The 19,195-nt window shown below is 52.9% G+C and overlaps 1 protein-coding gene, 1 long non-coding RNA gene and 1 pseudogene across 2 annotated transcripts in view; 1 reads left to right on the top strand and 2 right to left on the bottom strand.

The window, feature by feature from the left end:
- The window catches only part of LOC127485501 (uncharacterized), a 178,624-nt gene extending 174,053 nt beyond the window's left edge, over window positions 1-4,571 (bottom strand). The window contains exon 1 of the long non-coding RNA XR_007912513.2: window positions 4,371-4,571. This is a non-coding gene — a long non-coding RNA (uncharacterized lncRNA). The remainder of the gene's footprint in view (window positions 1-4,370) is intronic.
- Window positions 4,572-10,009: 5,438 nt separating this feature from the next.
- On the top strand, window positions 10,010-11,850 carry LOC138850111 (olfactory receptor 2AJ1-like; annotated as a pseudogene).
- Window positions 11,828-18,744, bottom strand: LOC138842980 (olfactory receptor 2L3-like). Its single transcript, XM_070075968.1, has one exon. The coding sequence runs from the start codon at window positions 18,742-18,744 to the stop codon at window positions 17,809-17,811; it is 936 nt and encodes a 311-aa protein (XP_069932069.1). The 3' UTR covers window positions 11,828-17,808.
- Window positions 18,745-19,195: the final 451 nt, after the last annotated feature.

The raw sequence follows: 19,195 nt of genomic DNA, 5'->3' as shown, positions 1-19,195 counted from the left end.
CTTTTGTGACCACAATTGAATGAAGCTGAAAATCAACAACTCAAGAATATCTAGAATATATGCAAACACATGGAGACTGAACCACATACTCCTGAATGAACAGTGTGTCATAAAATAAATCAAAAGAGAAATAAATAAAATTTCTGGAAACAAATGAAGATGACAATGCAACATATCAAAACTTCTGGGATATAGCAATTAGTGCCTATATCAAGAAATTGGAAAGGCATCAAATAAGTGAGAGGTAAATGATCTCAAGGATTTAGAAAACAGCAAACCAAACCCAAAATTAGTAGGAGAAAAGAAATAATTAAAATTAGAGAAGAAATAAACAAAACTTAATGCAAAAATAATAAAAAAGATCAGTGAAATGAGGAACTGCTTTTTTTTGAAAAAATAAACAAAATTGAGACATCATTGGCCCAACTAACCAAAAAAGAGAGGAAGAAGACCCAAATCAGAGATCAAAATGTAAATGTAGAGGCCAGCACTGTGGCACAGTGGGTAAAGCTGCCGCCTGCAGTGCCAGCATCCCAATTGGGTGCGAGTTCAAGTCACAAAAAATAGCAAAATCTTCCATGTTTGTGGATTGTAAATTAATATTATCCAAATGTCCATACCACCAAAAGCAATTTACAGATTCAATGCACTGCCAATCAAAATACCAATGACATTCTTCTCAGCTCTAGAAAAAGCTATGCTAAAATTCATATGGAAACACAAGAGTCCCCAAATAACTACAGCAATCTTATACAACAGAAACAAAGCCAGAGATGTCACAATACCGGATTTCAATACATACTCCAGGCAGTTCTAATCAAAACAGCTTGGTACTGACACATAAATAGACATGTAGATCAATGGAACAGAATAGAAACTCCAGAAATCAGTCCATGCATCTATAATCAACTAATCTTTGACAAAGGAGTTAAAATCAATCCCTGGAGAAAGGGCAGTCTCTTCAACAAATGGTGCTGGGAAAATTGGATCTTCATATGCAGAAGTATGAAACAAGCCCCTAATTAACACCCTATACAAAAACCAACTCAAAATGGATCAAGGATCTGAATCTATAACCTGATACTATCAAATTACCAGAGGAAGCATTGGGGAAACTCTACAAGGCATTGGCATAGGCAAGGACTTCTTGGAACAGACTCCAGACGCACAGGAATTAAAGCCCAAAATAGACAACTGGGACTACATCCAACTGAGAAGCTGCTGTATTGCAAAAGCTTCAGCAAAGGAAAGAGGCAACTGACAGAAATTATTTGAAAACTATACAACTAATAAAGGATTAATATCCAGAATATATAAAGAGATCAAGAAACTCAACAATAAAACAAACAGTACAGTTAAGAAACAGGCAAAGGATCTGAACATATTTCGAAAGAGGAAATTCAAGTGGCCAACAGACACATGAAAAACGCTCAGGATCACTAGCCCTCAGAGAAATGTAAATCAAAACCACAATGAGATCCCCTCATTGTCAGAATGGCTTCCATACAGAAATCAACAAACAACACATGCTGGCAAGGATGTGGGGAAGGGTACCCTAATCCACTGTTGGAGGGATTGTAGACTGGTATAGCCACTATGGAAGACAGTATGGAGATACCTCAGAAAGCTGAAAATGGACCTACCATATGACCCAGCCATCCCGCTCCTGGGAATTTACCCAAGGGGAATGACATCAGCATATGGAAGAGTGATCTGTACCCCCATGTTTATTGCAGCTCAATTCACAATAGCTAAGCTATGGAATCAACCCAAATGTCCATCAACTGATGACTAGATAAAGAAATTATGAGATATATATACACTATGGAATATTACTCAGCCATAGAAAGAATTAAATCCTGTCTTTTGCAACAAAATGGGTGCAACTGGAAACCATCATATTTAGGGAAATAAGCCAGTCCAAAAAGACAAATACCATATGTTTTCCTTGATCTATGGTCACTAATAAAATACCAAAAATGTAATGTATAGGACTGAAATTGACATTTTGAGCTTTGATGATTGTTTACAGCCCTTGTCTCTACTATTTAGGAACAGTGATTTTTCTTCTTACTATGTGTTGAACCCTTTACTTAGTATAGGGCTAATCTTATGAGTATAAAGTAAATTGAAAGTAGATCATTGTAAAAACTAAGAGAGGGATAGAGAGGAAGGTGGAGGGAAGGCGGGAGCCTAGGCAGGAGGGAGGGTGGGGTGGGAAGTATCACTGTTAGTAAATCTGTACATGAAATTCATGAAATCTGTATACCTTAAATAAAATGTAAAACAAACAAGAGGCAATAAAACAACTGGGAACACACTCACACAATACAGGAGCAACTGAATACCCACAAATGGGAAGGCAGAAGCACAGTAATGCAGCAACAATAGGGGACAATGGAGAGGCCACCAGACATAAAGTCACCAGGAAATACCGGGACTGAACTACACTGTGAACCAAAGAGACCCACGAGGCACACGCAGCGCATGCTGCCCAACAGCAGTGTCAGCCACGTGGAACAGTCTCCATGATAGGTCACTTGGGAGGCCACAAAACAAGGCTCACCAAGTTCAAGAACACTGAGATAATTGTATTTTCCAACCACAATGCTATGATGATAGACATCAACCACAGGAGAAAAATAGAAATTTTTAAGGGAAAGATTTATTGTTGGGTGGGGGAAACCCAATGGGCCCAAGGGAGGGGGCAAAGAAGAGAGAAGAGTGAAGAAGAGGGTGCGTGTGTGGGAAGGGGGTCCTGTTATACCCTTTGTCAGGTGCAGGGAAACAGGAGCAGCGAATCCCGTTAGGGTGGGGGGTAGAGCTGACACCTGTGCTTGGGCCTTCTGGTCACCTGCCGTCCAGAAATGGTGGCAGGGCCTAGAGCCTAGGATAGTGTCTGGGACATAAACTGGACCACAGACAAGACCATGCTATTTTACTAACAATAATTAGATGAAATTTCCAACTTAATCCATCGACTAGAAATATTCATCTATTAACCGTTAACATAAAACATTGAAGTTTAAACAACCGAATCAGGTTGGGAAGCCAAGTTCTGTTCAATCCATAACAGTATCCTATCTTAATATTCTGAAATCTAGAAAGTAAATTAGAAAGTTAACCACAACCAACACACCCTATATAACATCACAAGGGCAAATGTAATCAGAAAAAAGAATTAGCTAGTTAATTAAAAAAAATGGATCAACAACAGAGTAGTAAGGGCAAATAAGATAGCTTCTGCCTTCTGGATTCTTCAGTTAGTAAGGAGACTAAACATACTCCATAGACTCACATCGGATTTCCTAGGTCTGGTTTACATTCTTCTGAAAAATAGGAAATTGACAATCTGTGAACGTAAAGCCAAATGCTACAGAATAAACAATAAGGTGAAGAGAAAATTACAAGGAATTAAAAGAAACTTTAGACAATAAAAACAGAAATACAAGATATTCAAATTTGTGGGATACAGTAAAAGAAATTCCAAGAAAGAATAGAAAGCAATAAAACAAATACTTTAAAGAGAAGAAATATCTCAAATAAACAAACTAAAATCCCACCTCAAGAAAGCAGAAAAAAGAATGAACAAAGAGCAAGTAGAAGAAAGAAAATTATGAAGTCAGAGCAGAAACAAATAAAACAACAGAACTGATCAACAATGCAAAGAGGGGTAAAAACACTGACAACACTGCAGTCAGTCAGAGGACACAGAGAGAGAAGTGCAGACTCAGCAACGCGGGGAGCTATCACAACAGATGCAACAGAAAGACACAGCGGCCGTGAAGGCACTGTGCAAAGGTGTGCGCTGTCAGACGGGGGAATCTGGAAGAGATGGAAAATCTTAGACACCTCTCTGCCAAGACTGCGCATGAACAGAACATCAGAACAGACCAATAACGAGTAACAGGATTAAATCACTAAAACCCTCCAAAGACATTCCCAGGTTGGCTGGCTTCAGGGTAAGTTTTTAAAGAGTTAATGCCATGCTTTCATGAACTCTTCTGAAAGGCGTGGCAGAGCAGGGGACGCTTCCACACTCATGTCATAAAGCCAGAACCACCTGATACCTAAGCCATTCAAGGACATCACAAGAAAAGAAAATTGCGGATCATTAATCATGATGACCGTATATGCAAATATCCTCAACAGGATACTGGCAAAGACGCTTCACCATGACAAGTGGGATTTGTCCTTGTAATTTAAGGAGAGTTCAACATAAGTAAGTCAGGAAGTGTGATCCCTTCCACTAACAGAAAAATAAAAACATGACAGTATCAGCAGTTGCAGAGAATGCACTTCACACATTTCCGGATTCTTTTATGATTAAAAAACCTGTCATCAAACTAAGTACAGAGGGAGGTACTCACCACGATAGAGGGCGCAGCGGCCAGCTCTCAACCAGCCTCCTACTCCGTGTGACGAGCAGGAAGCTCTTCCTCTGCAGATCAGGAACAAGCCACAGCCTGGTTCTCACCTGCTGTGGTCAACACAGCGTCCTAGCCAGAGCAGTCAGGCAACAGAAGCAAGTGTAACGCATCCACATGGACAAGCAAGAAGCGACGCTGTCTCTGTTAACAGGCAAAAAATGAAGGTATACACAGAGCATTCTAAAGACTCCATCAAAAAGGGTTTACCATTTGGAACCGGTAAGGGCAGTAAAGTTGCAGGATACAGAATCAACATACAAGCATCAGCAGTGGTCATCGCAGGTCAACAGGATGACTGGCTAGAGGTGCAGCTCTGCTGACCCAGCCCTGTGAACCAGCCCATGGCCCCACCTACCCGACTAGGGCCCTGGGAGGCCCCTGGGTGACCCACCCTGAGGGGCTCCACCTGCAGGGGCTGCAGGAAACAGCTGGGCGGCCCCACCCACACGCTGCTGCTGCCCTGGAAGCCATGAGGCAGCCCCGCCACCCACTCAGGAGCCAGGAGGGGCAGAGCAGGTGTCCAGGAAGCAGCTGAGTGGCCCTGGCCTTCATCCTGTGTCCCCAGCAGGCTGCGATGAAAAGGCTGGGTGCTCACAGCTGAAGAGACGCTTCACATCGCCGGGGGAGTGTACAGAGTGCAGCTGCTGCGGGGAATGGCACGGAGCTCCTCGGAAAGCCGGAGCAGAACCAGCACAGGACCCAGCCACGCCCCCAGCGCCCATGCGTTCACGGGGACGCGGGTCGGGCCGCTGAGGAGACACCTGCGCTCCCACGGTCTGCAGCACTGTTCTCAGCAGCCGGGTGAGGAGTCAGTCTCGGGGCCCATTAACAGACAAAGAATAAACACACACATGCACGCACACGCATGCACACATGCACACACATGCACACACGCACACACGCACACATGCACACGCACTGCTGTACTCTTCAGCCTTATAAATAAGGACGTCCTGGCATTCGTGCCAACACGAGGAAGCTGCAGGGCATCACGCTAACTCTAAAAAGCCCAGCACGGGACAGACCCACAGTCTCTCTTACACAGGAAAGCTGAGAGGTTTCCACCCAGGGAGTGGACAACGGTGACCACAGGGGATGGAGAGCTGATGACCAAAAGGCTCAAGCCTTCAGGGAGACGAGAGTGAGCCGGGCCTGCTGTGGGCAGGGTGCCTGCACTCACGGGTCGCGGACGGTGGGGCTTCAACAAATCACCACCTCATCGTAAAAGAGTGCTGACGCTGTATCATCAGCTTAATTATTCCACATCACGCGTGTACATCACATTTTCCTCATCAGTGCATCCAAAGACACAGGATTAATGTATCCAGATTATATAGAAGTTATAAAAATACTAAATAAAATATAAAATTGGCGATATAAAACAGAAGGATTACAAATGTAATCATAGCTATATATATATAGTTATTGAGAAAGACTTAACTGAGAAGTTAGCTAAATTCTATGCTGAATCCCAAAGATAGCACAAAACACAGAAAATGTGAATGGATTGGAAAAAAGCTTACACAAATGTGAAAGTTAACCGGAATGAAGTACAAATGCGACATGAACATCAGAGGGGCAGACAAAGAGGCCGCTGCCTGGGACGCCTGCACCCCTAGCCTGGGGGCCTGGGCTGGAGCTCCCCCTCCGCTTCTGTGCACCCTGGGGGCAGCAGGTGACCGCTCAGCTACATGGGTCCCTGCCACCCAAGCAGGAAACCCGGATGAGTCCCTGGCTCTTAGCTTCAGCCTGGCCAGCCCTGGCTATTGTGGGTGCTTGGGAAGCGAGCCTGCAGGTGGAAGACATCATAGCTTCTCTCTGCTTTCCAAATAAGTAAAATTAAGCACATGCACTGTGGAGTGTTAGTATCAGAAAAGGTAGTCGGCAGGTGTGCTGGCTGCGGGTCTGAGAGGAAGCCGTGAGGCTGCACGGGAGGCCGCGCTGAGCCAGCAGGAACCCGGGTGGGAGACTGCGCGTTGCCTGACGGGGCGGCACGCCCGGGCGCTGCTCGTGGCAAGGCGGGAAGCCACAATTAAGAGTAGGATCTCGGGTGCCCAGTGCTTCAAGATCCAAGGTTCCAAAGAAGGAGACACCCAGCAGGAGTGGCGTTTGGTTTCTGGGTCCCTGTGAGGTGCAGGGTCAGTGTGAGAACCATCGGTGGGGCCGGCCCTGGTGAGGGCAGCGGACTCACAGGACAGGGTAAACCAGGCGGCGTTTCCAGAGGAGGCGACGCCGACAGGCCGAGCTCATCAAACGCCCGGCACTGTTGACAGAACGGTGTGTGCATTGCATTGTTTGTTCATCTAGAACTCTTACTAAAAATATCCTTAGGCTACTGTGTTTAATTGGAGTCCCGCAGGTCATCGTCCCTCAGGGATCCCATAGGGGTTTGTGCTCAAGCCCGAGCCGCTGACTTGAGAGCTGCGCAGATTGTCCCTGTCGGCAGTCCCTGTCGGCTCTACCAGCGAGGCTGCATAAAGCCCCCGCAGGCCCCGTGGCCAGAGTGCAGAGGCGCTGCGGAAGCCGCTGAGCCTGGCGACAGTTAGGCCACGGCAGAGCGAGGGCAGGTGCACAGACCTCGGCCGAGGCCAGAGCACTGAAGGTAGGAAACGCGGCAGGGACCCTGCTGACCCCCGCTCCGTGTGCTAACAGCCCCTCCCTGACAAGGTGAAGGCCAGCCAGGTAAGCAACCTCACAGCTCTACACTGGTGTCCCCCGCGTGTGCTTGTGACAGGTTAGAACGGAGTGCTCTGTGTCTGCACGTGGCCAGGTGCGACGCCGAGGCCGTGCTGAGCTGTGGATCCACAGAACCCTGTGCGCACACTCTTGCCCGCCGCCTGAAAATGGTCTGGCACGGTTTTCTTGTCAATTGCCTATGAAGCAGCAGGTCAGAGCTGTCCATTTTAAGTGTTCATATTTTGTTATTTATTTATGCACACATGCAAATAATAGCTCATACACACCTGCAAATAACATGCATGCAAATACATATGTGTAAATGCACACATGCAATCATACATGCAAATACTAGCAAACTGAGAGCAATGGCTGTCTCAGGTGCTGGACTCAGCATTCTGTTTACTGTGGTCAACCACATGACATGGAATACATGCTGAGGGTCTAAGCATTCCTCTCCTGGCACAGCACACACTCACGGCGCCGTGCAGTCCTTACTGCGATCCAGTTCCAGAAAGCTTCCCCTGGTTTCCTGGTGGGGAGGGGTAGAACTGAGGTGCTTGTTTATGCACAGGGCTGAATGTTTCTAATGCACCCCTCCCCTGACCCCCCCACCTCTCCCTGCTCCCTCCCTCACCCCTCCCTGCTCCCCACTCACCTCTCCCCGACCCTGATTACCACAATGAATGAGAAACACGTTGTGATCTTGAGAACAGAATGGGTGTAAGAATGAAAGGCAAAGGAGGAATGGCATCCCACTCAAGGCTCTGGGATGCCGGCCCTGCTGCCCTCCGTGTCCTGATTGTCCTGCCTCACCCCTCCTCCTCCACACCTCGGATGTCAGGCTCAGAGCCCCGCTTCCGTTGGGGTGCGTAAATGTGAGCCCAGTTCCTGCAGCACCGGTGTGGCTGCTCACACGTGTGAGCCAGGCAGATGTGGGGAGCGCTGGCCAGGGCTCTGTCTGGTAAAGTCATTGGGGCCACTGGGCATCTTACAGAAGAGCTGTCAGGCACCTCAGGTGGGCACAAAAGCCTGGAGTCGGGGAAGCAGGGAGGGGTGAGTGGGAGTGCAGGGGAGAGATGAGTGGGGGTACAGGGGAGGTGTGAGTGGGGAGCAGGGAGGGGTGAGTAGGGGAACAGGGAGTGGTGAGTGGGGGTACAGTGAGGGGAGAGTAGGGGTGCAGGGGAGGTGTGAGTAGGGAGCAGGGAGGGGTAAGTAGGGAGCAGGGAGAGGTGAGTGGGGGAGCAGGGAGAGGTGAGTGGGGGAGAAGGGAGAGGTGAGGGGGAGCAGGGAGAGGTGAGGGGGAGCAGGGAGAGGTGAGTGGGGGAGCAGGGAGGAGTGAGTAGGGAGCAGGGAGCAGTGAATGGGGGTACAGCGAGGTGAGAGTAGGGGTGCAGGGGAGGTGTGAGTAGAGAGCAGGAAGGGGTGAGTAGGGAGTAGGGAGAGGTGAGTGGGGGAACAGGGAGGGGTGAGTGGGGGAGCAGGGAGGGGTGAGTAGGGAGAAGGGAGAGGTGAGTGGGGGAGCAGGGAGGGGTGAGTAGGGAGCAGGGAGCGGTAAGTTGGGGAGCAGGGAGGGGTGAGTGGGAGAGCAGGGAGGGGTGAGTAGGGAGCAGGGAGAGGTGAGTAGGGAACAGGGAGAGGTGAGTGGGGGAAAAGGGAGAGGTGAGTGGGGGAGCAGGGAGAGGTGAGTGGGGAACAGAGAGAGGTGAGTGGGGGAGCAGGGAGGGGTGAGTAGGGAGCAGGGAGGGGTGAGTGAGGGAGGAGGGAGGGGTGAGTAGTGAGCAGGGAGAGGTGAGTGGGGGAGCAGGGGGGGTGAGTAGGGAGCAGGGAGGGGTGAGTAGGGAGCAGGGAGAGGTAAGGTGGGAGCAGGGAGAGGTGAGTGGGGGAGCAGGGAGAGGGGAGAGGTGAGTGGGGAACAGGGAGGGGAGAGTAGGGAAGCAGGGAGATGTGAGTGGGGGAGCAGGGAGAGGTGAGGGGGGAGCAGGGAGAGGTGAGTGGGGGAGCAGGGAGAGGTGAGTGAGGGGGCAGGGAGAGGTGAGTGGGGGAGCAGGGAGAGGTGAGTGGGGGAGCAGGGAGAGGTGAGTAGGGAGCAGGGAGAGGTGAGTAGGGAGCAGGGAGAGGTGAGTGGGCGAGCAGGGAGGAGTGAGTAGGGAGCAGGGAGAGGTGAGTAGGGAGCAGGGAGGGGTGAGTGGGGAACAGGGAGAGGTGAGTGGGGAACAGGGAGAGGTGAGTGGGGAGCAGGGAGGGGTTTGTAGGGAGCAGGGAGGGGTGGGTATGGGCGCCTTGCTGGGGCAGACTGAGGTCAGAGGAGCCTTGACAATGACAAGCAAAGGGACTCCTCAGGTCCAGATTTAAGGTAAAAGCGCGCGCCCACATGCACAGACGCACCGTTGGGCCCTACTGCCCAAGGAAACACCTCGCACCCGGAGGGAAGCGGCTTAGGCAGAACTTAGCTGGCGGTGGGGGAGTGTTCTTTCTACCGTGAGGGCTTTCCTTGCCAGCGGTCTGCCTTCTGCCCTCTCCACACCGAGCCCGGCCTGGCTGGCCAGGCTCCTGGCAAGCTGCCTGGGACACACCCGGCACCTCATGGGCGGTTTTCTGCAGACAGCTGCCTTCAGGAGGAGCCGGGGCAGGCCAGACCCGGTGTGTCCCGGACGAAAGAGAGGTGGCTCGGGTGAGACACTAGAGGAGGCCGCTACAGAGCACGGGGAGAACGAGGCTGGGAGAGCTGTGTGCGCGCCCGAGGCCCCTCGGCTGCGGGACGCAGGGAGTCACGGAGGGACGAGCGGTAACTCACGGGGCGCCCCTCTGCTCCTCTGTACACAGGTGAATGCAGGACGGGCTCCGTTGTATCAGCACCGCGAGAGCACGTCAGAGGCGCCTGAGCGTGGGTTTGAGGCAGAGGCTTGCAGCGTACACAGAGCAGGGCGGTGCCTGCTCCTAGAACTCGCGGTCTTTGTGACCCGTCCCTTTCCAAGTGAGGCCGTGGACTTGGACCCATGAGCAGAGGGAATGAGACGACAGGCTCGGAGTTTGTGCTCCTGGGACTCTTCCCGGGCGTGCCTAATCCGGGCATCCTCATGTGCCTCACCGTCCTGAGCTACGTCCTAGCCCTGGCTGCGAACGCCACCCTGACTGTCCTCATCACGCTGGACGCCCGGCTCCACAAGCCCATGTACTTCCTCCTCAGCCAGCTGGCCCTGCTGGACCTGCTCTTCACATCCACCACCGTCCCCAGGACGGCCGCCGCCTTCTTCCTGGGGACCCAGACCATCTCCAGCACGGGCTGTGGGACGCAGCTGTTTTTCTGCCTCGTGCTGGGGGGAGCAGAGTGCCTGCTCCTGACTTGCATGGCCTGCGACCGTTACGTGGCCATCTGTCGCCCTCTGCGGTACCCTGTCCTCATGAACGGGAAGACCTGCCTGTCGATGGCCGTGGGGTCCTGGGTGGGGGGCAGCCTCAATTCCCTAGTGCAGACTGTGTATACCATGTGTTTGCCCAAATGCGGCCGCCTGGAGATTGACCACTTCTTCTGCGAGGTCATGGCCGTTCTGAGGCTCTCCTGTGGGGACACCTTGACATACAGGTTGACGATACTTGGGGTGGGCATTGTGCTGCTGCTGGTTCCCTTTGGCGTCATCTTCTCCTCCTACGCCATCATCTTCCTCACTGTCCTGCGCATGAGTTCCCGTGAGGGGAGGCGGAAAGCGCTGGCCACCTGCTCCTCCCACCTGGTGGTGGTGAGCCTCTTCTACGGTCCCACTGTCGTCACCTCCATGACCCCCGGTTCCACACACAGCCCGCCCAGGACCAGGCCGTGTCTGTGTTCTTTGCAGTCGTCACCCCCACGCTGAACCCCTTCGTTTACAGCCTGAGAAACAGAGACGTCTTAGAGGCATTGAGGAGGGCTTTGAGACCCACAGCGCTCTTATCTCCTACAGTCCTGTGACCGTTTGGTGATGGCTGTGTAAGTCATCAACCCCACAGCCCGCCATGCCTGCCTCTTAAGCACGGCCGGCCGGTCTGACTCCTGAGGACTCGGTCACTTGCTGACACTGCTCGGGCAACCCAGGCACATGTCTTTGGTGTGTTAGGTCACTTTTGTTTTTTCCCCTCTGCTGATATTTTTATCCTGAATGACAGCGCAGTGGGTGCTGGCTTGCTCATGCCTTTCACAATGCTTATGTCACACGTACTCACGGCAAACTCACAAAGGCAGAGAACAGGATGGTGGTTACGAGAGCCTGGGGTTCAAGGGCAAGGGGAGAGGGCGAGGGTGAGGGCACTGCATCTCAGACAGGAGGGGCAGGCCCAGTGACCTACCGCACAGTGCTGAGCACAGCTAATGAGCACACGTCCTGCTCCCAAAACTGCTGCAGGTGCAGACTGCAAGCTTCACCCCAAAAAGAAGAGGAAATGAGATGAAGTGATGGGTAAGCTAACTAGCTGGATTTAATCTTTCTGTAATGTACACAAACTGCATAAGTAATACAATCACAACTTATAAATTGAAAAATCAAATGACCTGACAGGTGAACGTTTATTCTTGGAAGGATTAACAATAGAAAGAACGCTTGCCCATCGTTGTTGGGACTCCACACCCAGCCACTGCTGGCGGCACTGAGGCTCCTCAGGACAGCTGAGGCGGCGCTGCCCACGGTCAGCAGCCCCACACGCAGGGGCTCGCGGGGAGCGGAAACCGATATACTGAAGCACACTCACTCTCCCGTCTCACAAGAGCCAAGGCATGGAGCCAACCCAACTGTCCATCCCAGATGGATGGCTAAGGAAATCCCTGCATGAGGTCACACAGTGGGTAGGAAGGCACTAGATTCTGTCACTTAAGACAAGACGCTCGGGTGAGCGTGAGTGAGATGAGCCAGGCTCAGAGAGACAAATCCTGCAAGGCCTCACTCACCTAGGGGACCCAAAACCGTAGATTCCTATGAGCAGCCCAAGTAGGTAGCAGAATGGAGGTTAGCAGGGCTGGGACGCATGTATGAATTTCAAACATTTTTACCATAAAAACATTTCTAATTCCATTTTTCCATGAATTTTTCAAAGCACCCATATACTTCATAACATCATGTTGTACAAAATAATGTTATCAGTCAATTTAAGAATTCAAACACCAAAAAGGGCTTCAAGGCCAGAAATTAGTAAATTTACTGAGATATGTAAGTATTAGGCAAACAGAAAAAGCAAGTTAATGCTGTAACTTCGACATCATTTAAGTAAATAGGCAGGTCAGACGCTCATCGGACACGTGGCATGACCACAGTGCGCGTAAGCTGTGCTTGGGGGGGGGGGCTTTGCTCTCCTTCATTTTTGGGGTGCAGTTTTCTGTATGCTCCCCAGAGGCTCCCCGAGGCCAATACCCTGTCCACATTGGTGTGGTCCGTGCCTGGTCATCCCACCCAGGCACTGAGCCCAGCGTCTGCAAGCACGTGCTCCCGGAAACTGCACCCCCCCAGGGAGCGGCGGCCTCTCCCCCACCCGGGTTGCACCTGGCCAGGACTGGACCCTGGGACCACACGTAGATACAGTCCCAATAATGGGCACGACCCCATGGAAGTGACAGGTGCTGAGATGACCACACGTGGGAGCCAGGCGAGGGAAGGCTGGTGTGAGGCACAGAGATCCCGGCAGGACGGCGGGGTGTCGTAGCAGGGTCCCCTGGGCCCCCCGAGTCCCCATGGTTTCTCCAGCACTGACTGCTGTTGGGAAGCCCTCCTGAGCGCTGCCGCCGTGGCGAGGAAGCTGGATGCGCGGCTCCGTCGCTGAGGGTGGTGCATGGGGAAGATGAGGAACAGAGCCACGGATCCCCTGCCAAGGACAAGTCTCCTGAGAAGAGATGGGCCTTGGAGGCTCACGCCCCGATGGGCTGTTAGCACGCCCCAACCTGGCCCATCCTCAGTGGAAGGAGAGAAACGGAACCCAGTGCTGACGGGCTGGGCACGGGTGCTCTCCTGCCACAGCGCTGGTGGGAGTAGTTTCCCTCGTTTCTGGGGAAGACTGGATAGTCTAGATTTCGTGAAAGCAGAACTCTGTGTGTTAATTTCCCCAGCCCCAGAACCTAGAGGGTCACTTTGGACATACAAGTCTCAGTCAACAGACACTTGGCCAAATGGACACTACGTGTCGGGTCCTGTTGTCACAGGAGTTCTGGGGCTGGCGTGCGGGAGGCGTGCGGGAGCAGTGGCCGCAGTCTGCTGCTCCACCACTCAGGTCTGGGTCTCTTCCCCACGAGGGGTGCCGGCTGCTTCCTTTTACCCAATCCCTCGGAAGTGACACCACGTCCGTGTCGCAGCTTGTGCTGTTACGGTTCTGATGCTACCGCTCTGTGGACCACTGCCTCTCCTCTTCCACCGGACCACAGCTTCTCTCCCATTGGCTCACCGAGCACCGTGGTCTCCTGGGCTACAACTTTTCTTCTCTGCCAGGTTCTCCGAGGAGTGCGGCAGTCTTCGGTGCCACAGCTCCTGCTGTCTGCCGGATCCTTGTCTGGGACGAGTGAGGCACTGGCACAAGGAGGGAGTGAGTAAAGCGAAGGTTTACAGAAGGAGGCAGAGAAAGCCCCCTCCCTGGTAGCCACAGGGCTGCTCCCCAAGTGCCACCTACGGCACTGGCATCCCACCTGGGAGCTGGTTTGAGTCCCTGCTGCTCCACTTCTAGTCCGGCTCCCTGCCAATGAGCCTGGGGAGAGCAGCAGAGGATGGCCTGGGGGCTTTGGCCCCTGCCACCACATTGGAGACCCAGAAGAAGCTCCTGGCTCTGGCTTCAGCCTGGCTCAGCCCCCGCCACTGCGGCCATCTGAGGAGTAAACCAGCTGAAGGAAGTTCTCTCTCTCTCTCTCTCTCTCGCTCTCTCCCTCTCTCCGTCTCCCCCTCTCCCCCTCTCCCTGCCCCCCTGTAACTCTGACTTTCAAATCAATAAATCTTAAAAATCAAAACTGCCTGGCTGGGATTTTTACACAATTCTAAAGGTTCAAGTTCACCTGATTGGTCAAGTTGCATGATAATGAGGTATTATATATAAACCAATCAGGGAGTCAGCAGAGCCTGAGTATGATTGGCTTGACCAGGAACCAATCACAGAGCCCACGCTACATGTGGACGTGGGGAGTGTGTTCAAACAGGTCTGTGGCAGGCGGCTCTGCTCAGCAGATGGAACCACATCTGGAGGTGACGTTGAACCTGTGTCCCACCCTCCGTCCCTCAGAGTTCCTGCATGGCTAAGTCAGGCGGGGGTCTTCCTTTCCTTCCCAGGGCCCTGGGGTCCCTATCAGAGGCAGGAGGAGTCTATGTCTCCTCCCCAGGAGATGGGGCACATGCTTTCAACACATTCCATTTTTTAAAATTTTTAAAAATACTTACTTGAAAGAATTACAGAGAGAGGGAGAGACAGGGATAGAGGTCTTCCATCTACTGGCTCACTCTAGATGACCACAATGGCCAGGGCTGGGCCAGGCTGAAGCCAGGAGCCAGGAGCTTCTTCCAGGTCTCCCATATGGGTGCAGAGGCCCAAGCGCTTGAGCCATCTTCTGCTGCTTTCCCAGGCCACTGGCATGAAGCTAGATTAGAAGTGCAGCAGCTGGGAGAGGAACAAGCACCCAGACAGGGTGTGGGCATACTGGGCACCAGCCCCCTCCACATTCTCTGATGGAGCACGACTCTCTGTTCTAACTTCTTGGCTTACACAGAGGCTCCTGTGTGACAGCCTTCTGTCACACAGCTCCCTCTCTGGTGTGTGACAGCCATCTGTCGCACAGCTTCCTCTCTTGTGTGTGACAGCCATCAGTCACAGCTCCCTCTCTCCTGTGTGACAGCCATCTGATGCACAGCTCTCTCTCTCCTGTGTGACAGCCATCTGTCACAGTTCCCCCTCTCCTGTGTGAAGGCATCTGTCACAGCTCCCTCTCGCCTGCGTGACAGCTGTCAGTCACAGCTCCCTGCTCGTGTGTGACAGCCCTCAGTCACAGCTCCCTCTCTCCTGTGTGACAGCTGTCTATCACAGATACCTCTCTTGTGTGTGACAGCCATCTGTCGCACAGCTCCTTCTCTCCGGTGTATCAGCCGTCTGTCGCACAGCTCCCTCTCTTGTGTGACCGCCATCTGTCATAGCTCCCTTTCACCTGTATGACAGCCGTCTGTCACAGCTCCCTCTCTCTGTGTGACAGCCATCTGTCACAGATACCTCTCTCCTGTGAGACAGCCGTCTGTCACAGCTCCATCTCTCCTGTGTGACAGCCATCTGTCACAGCTCCCCCTCTCCTGTGTGACAGCTGTATGTCACAGCTCCCTCTCTCCTGTGTGACAGCCATCTGTCACAGATACCTCTCTTATGTGTGACAGCCATCTGTCTCACAGCTCCCTCTCTCCGGTGTATCAGCCATCTGTCGCACAGCTCCCTCTCTTGTGTGACCGCCATCTGTCACAGCTCCCTCTCACCTGTATGACAGCCATCTGTCACAGCTCCCTCTATCCTGTGAGACAGCCGTCTGTCACAGCTCCCTCTCTCCTGTGAGACAGCCATCTGTCACAGCTCCCTCTCTCCTGTGTGACAGCCATCTGTCACAGCTCCCTTCTCGTGTATGACAGTCGCCTGTCACAGCTCCCTCTCTAGTGTGTGACAGCTGTCTGTTGCACATCTTCTTCTCTCCTGTGTGACAGCCATCTGTCACAGCGCCCTCTGTCCTGTGTGACAGCCATCTGTCACAGCGCCCTCTGTCCTGTGTGACAGCAGTCTGTCACAGCTCCCTCTCTCCTATGTGACAGCCGTCTGTCACAGCTCCCTATCTCCTATGTGACAGCCGTCTGTCAAAGCTCCCTCTCTCGAGTGTGACAGCCGTCTGCCTCACAGCTTCCTCTCTGCTTGGGTTGAGTTGTGTTGCAGTGTTCTGTGCTGCAGCTTCTCTTCTCTGTTCCGTTCTTTGTCTCCTGCCCACAAGGAACGAGGCCACAGGCAGGAAGGGGAGCCGAGTAAGGAAGTTTACTGAAAGAAAAGAGAAAGCACCAGGCACCTGCGGCCCCAAGAGAGGGGCTGGGCAGCACCGCCTGGCTCTCATATGTATGTGTTTCTAAAGGAGCAAGTTTGCCTGATTGGTCAAGGTATCTGCTAATGAGGTAGTCTATGAGAACCTATCAGGCAAGCAGCTGAGCCTGACTGTGATTGGTTTGGCCATGAACCAATCATCAGAGGGAAGTTAGACCTAAGCCCACATGGGCCCATGGTGGGCAGGACCTGGTGAGAAGCAGGAACCAATCAGCAAGGCCAGGAGGGGCCGGCAGCCACAGGACTCAGTACGGTCACCCAACAGCAGTGTCCTGGTCTGCTCAGCTGGGTGCCTGCCCTCCAGGGGCTGCTGCGTCACTACCATAATTTTCAAGATAACACATGGACCTTCTGAGCCAGCACTTCATTAAATTTGCCCTTGAAGAGTTAAAAATAAAAGTGTTGGCCGGCGCCATGGCTCAATAGGCTAATCCTCCGCCGCGGCACCGGCACACTGAGCTAGACACAAAGCTGGTATCCCGAAGCTGCAGAGGCTGGCGGCAGCGATGACTACACAAACGTGAACCAGGAGCTTGGCGGGACCAGCACGTGGGGAGTGTGCAGACGGCCAACTGCAATCTTAGGAGCAAACAGACGCACAGGCAGCTTGCGCTTAGCATAAGCAACCCCCAAGGCCGACATCAGAGGTGGAGACTAAGGCTGTTGTCCAGTCTAGAGTCCCAGTTCCAACTTTGTTCTCTGTCCCTACACAACACTCAGGGCCAGAACCCACCGATGGAAGCAGTGCTAGGATTGGCAGAGTGAGCAGCCAGCAGGGCGGCGGCGAGCGTGTCCAGGCGGCACGTCTCTATCTGAGGTGCTCCCAGATTGCTCCAACAGCCACACTTCCCACGCGCTGGTGGCAGCTGCCACAGGAAGGTTCACGCACAGAACTGTGCAGCTACGTGTGGACAGATTGCTCAGGGAGGGGTGCAAGTCTGGGAAGAGACCCTCTGAGGTGTCAGGGAGGGCCTCACAGGAAGAGAGTGAACAGGGAGAGAAGCCCACGTGGCCGTCCATGGACACAGTGGCCCCGGGGTGTGCAGTGCACTGACCCAGAGTCCGACCCTTCCCCTGCAAGGCAGGGAAGCTGGAGCGTGGAATTGCATGCTTAGCTGTGGAGATCATGACAGCTCATCGTGTGAGACAAAGGCATACTCACATGACGCTGCCCTGAAGAGTACACGCTCACACCTCTAACGTGTACCCCGATAGGTGCACCCCACACCTGGGGCTCAATAAGCCCCTTTCATGAGCATCTTGCACTACAGGAGATGCCATCAGGGTGCAGACTGGCCTTTGGAATTCCAATGATTTGCTCTGCCAAATACCACGCACGCTTGGCAAAGGTGAACCCATTTTGAGACCCCAGCATGGGTTCCGAATATATATATGTAGGAGCTTTAGAGATTTCAGAGCTGATTTAATGGAAACATAAAAGAATTTTAATATGTCCCTACTTCATAAGGCTCCAGGGATATTTACAATAAAAGCAAAGCAGCCTCCCGCGGAGGTCTGGGACTCACAGCCGAAACTTCATTCAGAAAGAACTCTCATCATGGTCTCCTAAAGCCATGAGTGCAAAACGGCTCCCCCCAGCCCGGCCACTGCTCTGCTCACCCCCACAGCCTGTCACTGTCTCTGCTCCCTAGGAAGCCCCGCACCTCCCCGCCAGCTTCCGGAGTGCAGCCAGCACCTCCTTGTTCCTCAGGCTGTAGATGAGGGGGTTCAGCATGGGGGTGAACACATTGCTGAACACAGACAGTGCCTGGTCTTGCTCTGGGCTGTGGGAAGAGGTGAAGCTCATGTAAATGAAGATGTTCGGACCAAAGAAGAGACTCACCACCGTGAGGTGGGAGGAGCAGGTGGCCAAGACCTTCTGCCTGCCCTTGACAGAGCTCATGCGGAGCACGGCGAGGAAGATGAGTGTGTAGGAGGCTGTGATGAGACCGAAGGGGACGACCAGCAGCACCACGCTACTCACTACTACCACCGACTGATACACGGATGTGTCCTCACAGGACAGCTTGATGAGGACGGGCACCTCGCAGAAGAAGTGCTGGATCTCCCGGGACCCACAGATGGGGAAGTGCAGAGGGTAAACCGTGTGAACCAAGGAGCTGACCAAGCCTCCAACCCAACACCCAGAAACCATGTGCAGGCAGAACCTGGGGCTCATGATGGCGGGGTAGCGCAGCGGGTTGCACACAGCCACGTAGCGGTCGTACGCCATGAGGGTCAGGATGAGGCACTCGGACGTCCCCAGCAACAGGAAGAAGAAGCTCTGTGTCCCGCAGCCAACCCAGGAGATGCCCCTCTCCCCTGTGAAGAAGTTGGCAGCCATCTTGGGGACGATGGTGGAGGTCAGTGTCAGGTCGATGAGGGAGAGCTGGCTGAGCAGGACGTACATGGGCGTGTGCAGCCGGGCGTCCCCCAGGATCAGGACGATCAGAAGGGCGTTTCCCAGGAAGGCCAGGATGTAGATGAGGACCACGGCGGCGTTGAGGAGCAGGGAGTGCCGGGACCCAGGGAAGAGCCCGGCCAGGAGGAAGTCCGTGGCCGAAGAGGCGTTCCCACCCACCATGCCGCTGCACGGCCACGAGGGAGACCACTGGAGTCACTACCACGTGTGACACCTCGTGTCAGTCTGGGGGCCAGAAGTTCTAGAACCTTACCCCCGGCTCCGGGTTCTCACGTAGCCTTTGCCCCCATCTCAGGGAGAGCACTTTCCCGTGTCTCTTGAACAATCGCCTGACTTGGTAAATACAGAAGACTGGACACACGATCCACGCCAGCACTAACCGGCCTCTGCTGAGCTGAGTTCTTCCGATTTTCTTCTTTCTTTCTAAGTTGGAGAATCCTGTAAATACTAACACCCATTTCTAGAAATACAGGCTTAAACTGCTGTACACTGCTCATGTTAGCCATGGGACCTAGCTAACAACTTTTGTGCATCAGAGCAAAAATGAAGGAAATTCTAATCAGTTCTTTCAATTTGGCTCTATAAATTATAAATCAATTACTTGGTTTCATTC

The sequence above is a fragment of the Oryctolagus cuniculus genome, chromosome 6, assembly GCF_964237555.1.
Source record: "Oryctolagus cuniculus chromosome 6, mOryCun1.1, whole genome shotgun sequence".
Lineage (NCBI taxonomy): Eukaryota > Metazoa > Chordata > Mammalia > Lagomorpha > Leporidae > Oryctolagus > Oryctolagus cuniculus.
The sequence above is the reverse complement of the archived record's forward strand: the minus strand, read 5'-3'. Positions and strand labels throughout refer to the sequence as shown.

Bases quoted from the DNA above. Each gene is read 5' to 3' on its own strand.
- LOC138842980 (XM_070075968.1), bottom strand. From the start codon at position 18,744: ATGGTGGGTGGGAACGCCTCTTCGGCCACGGACTTCCTCCTGGCCGGG.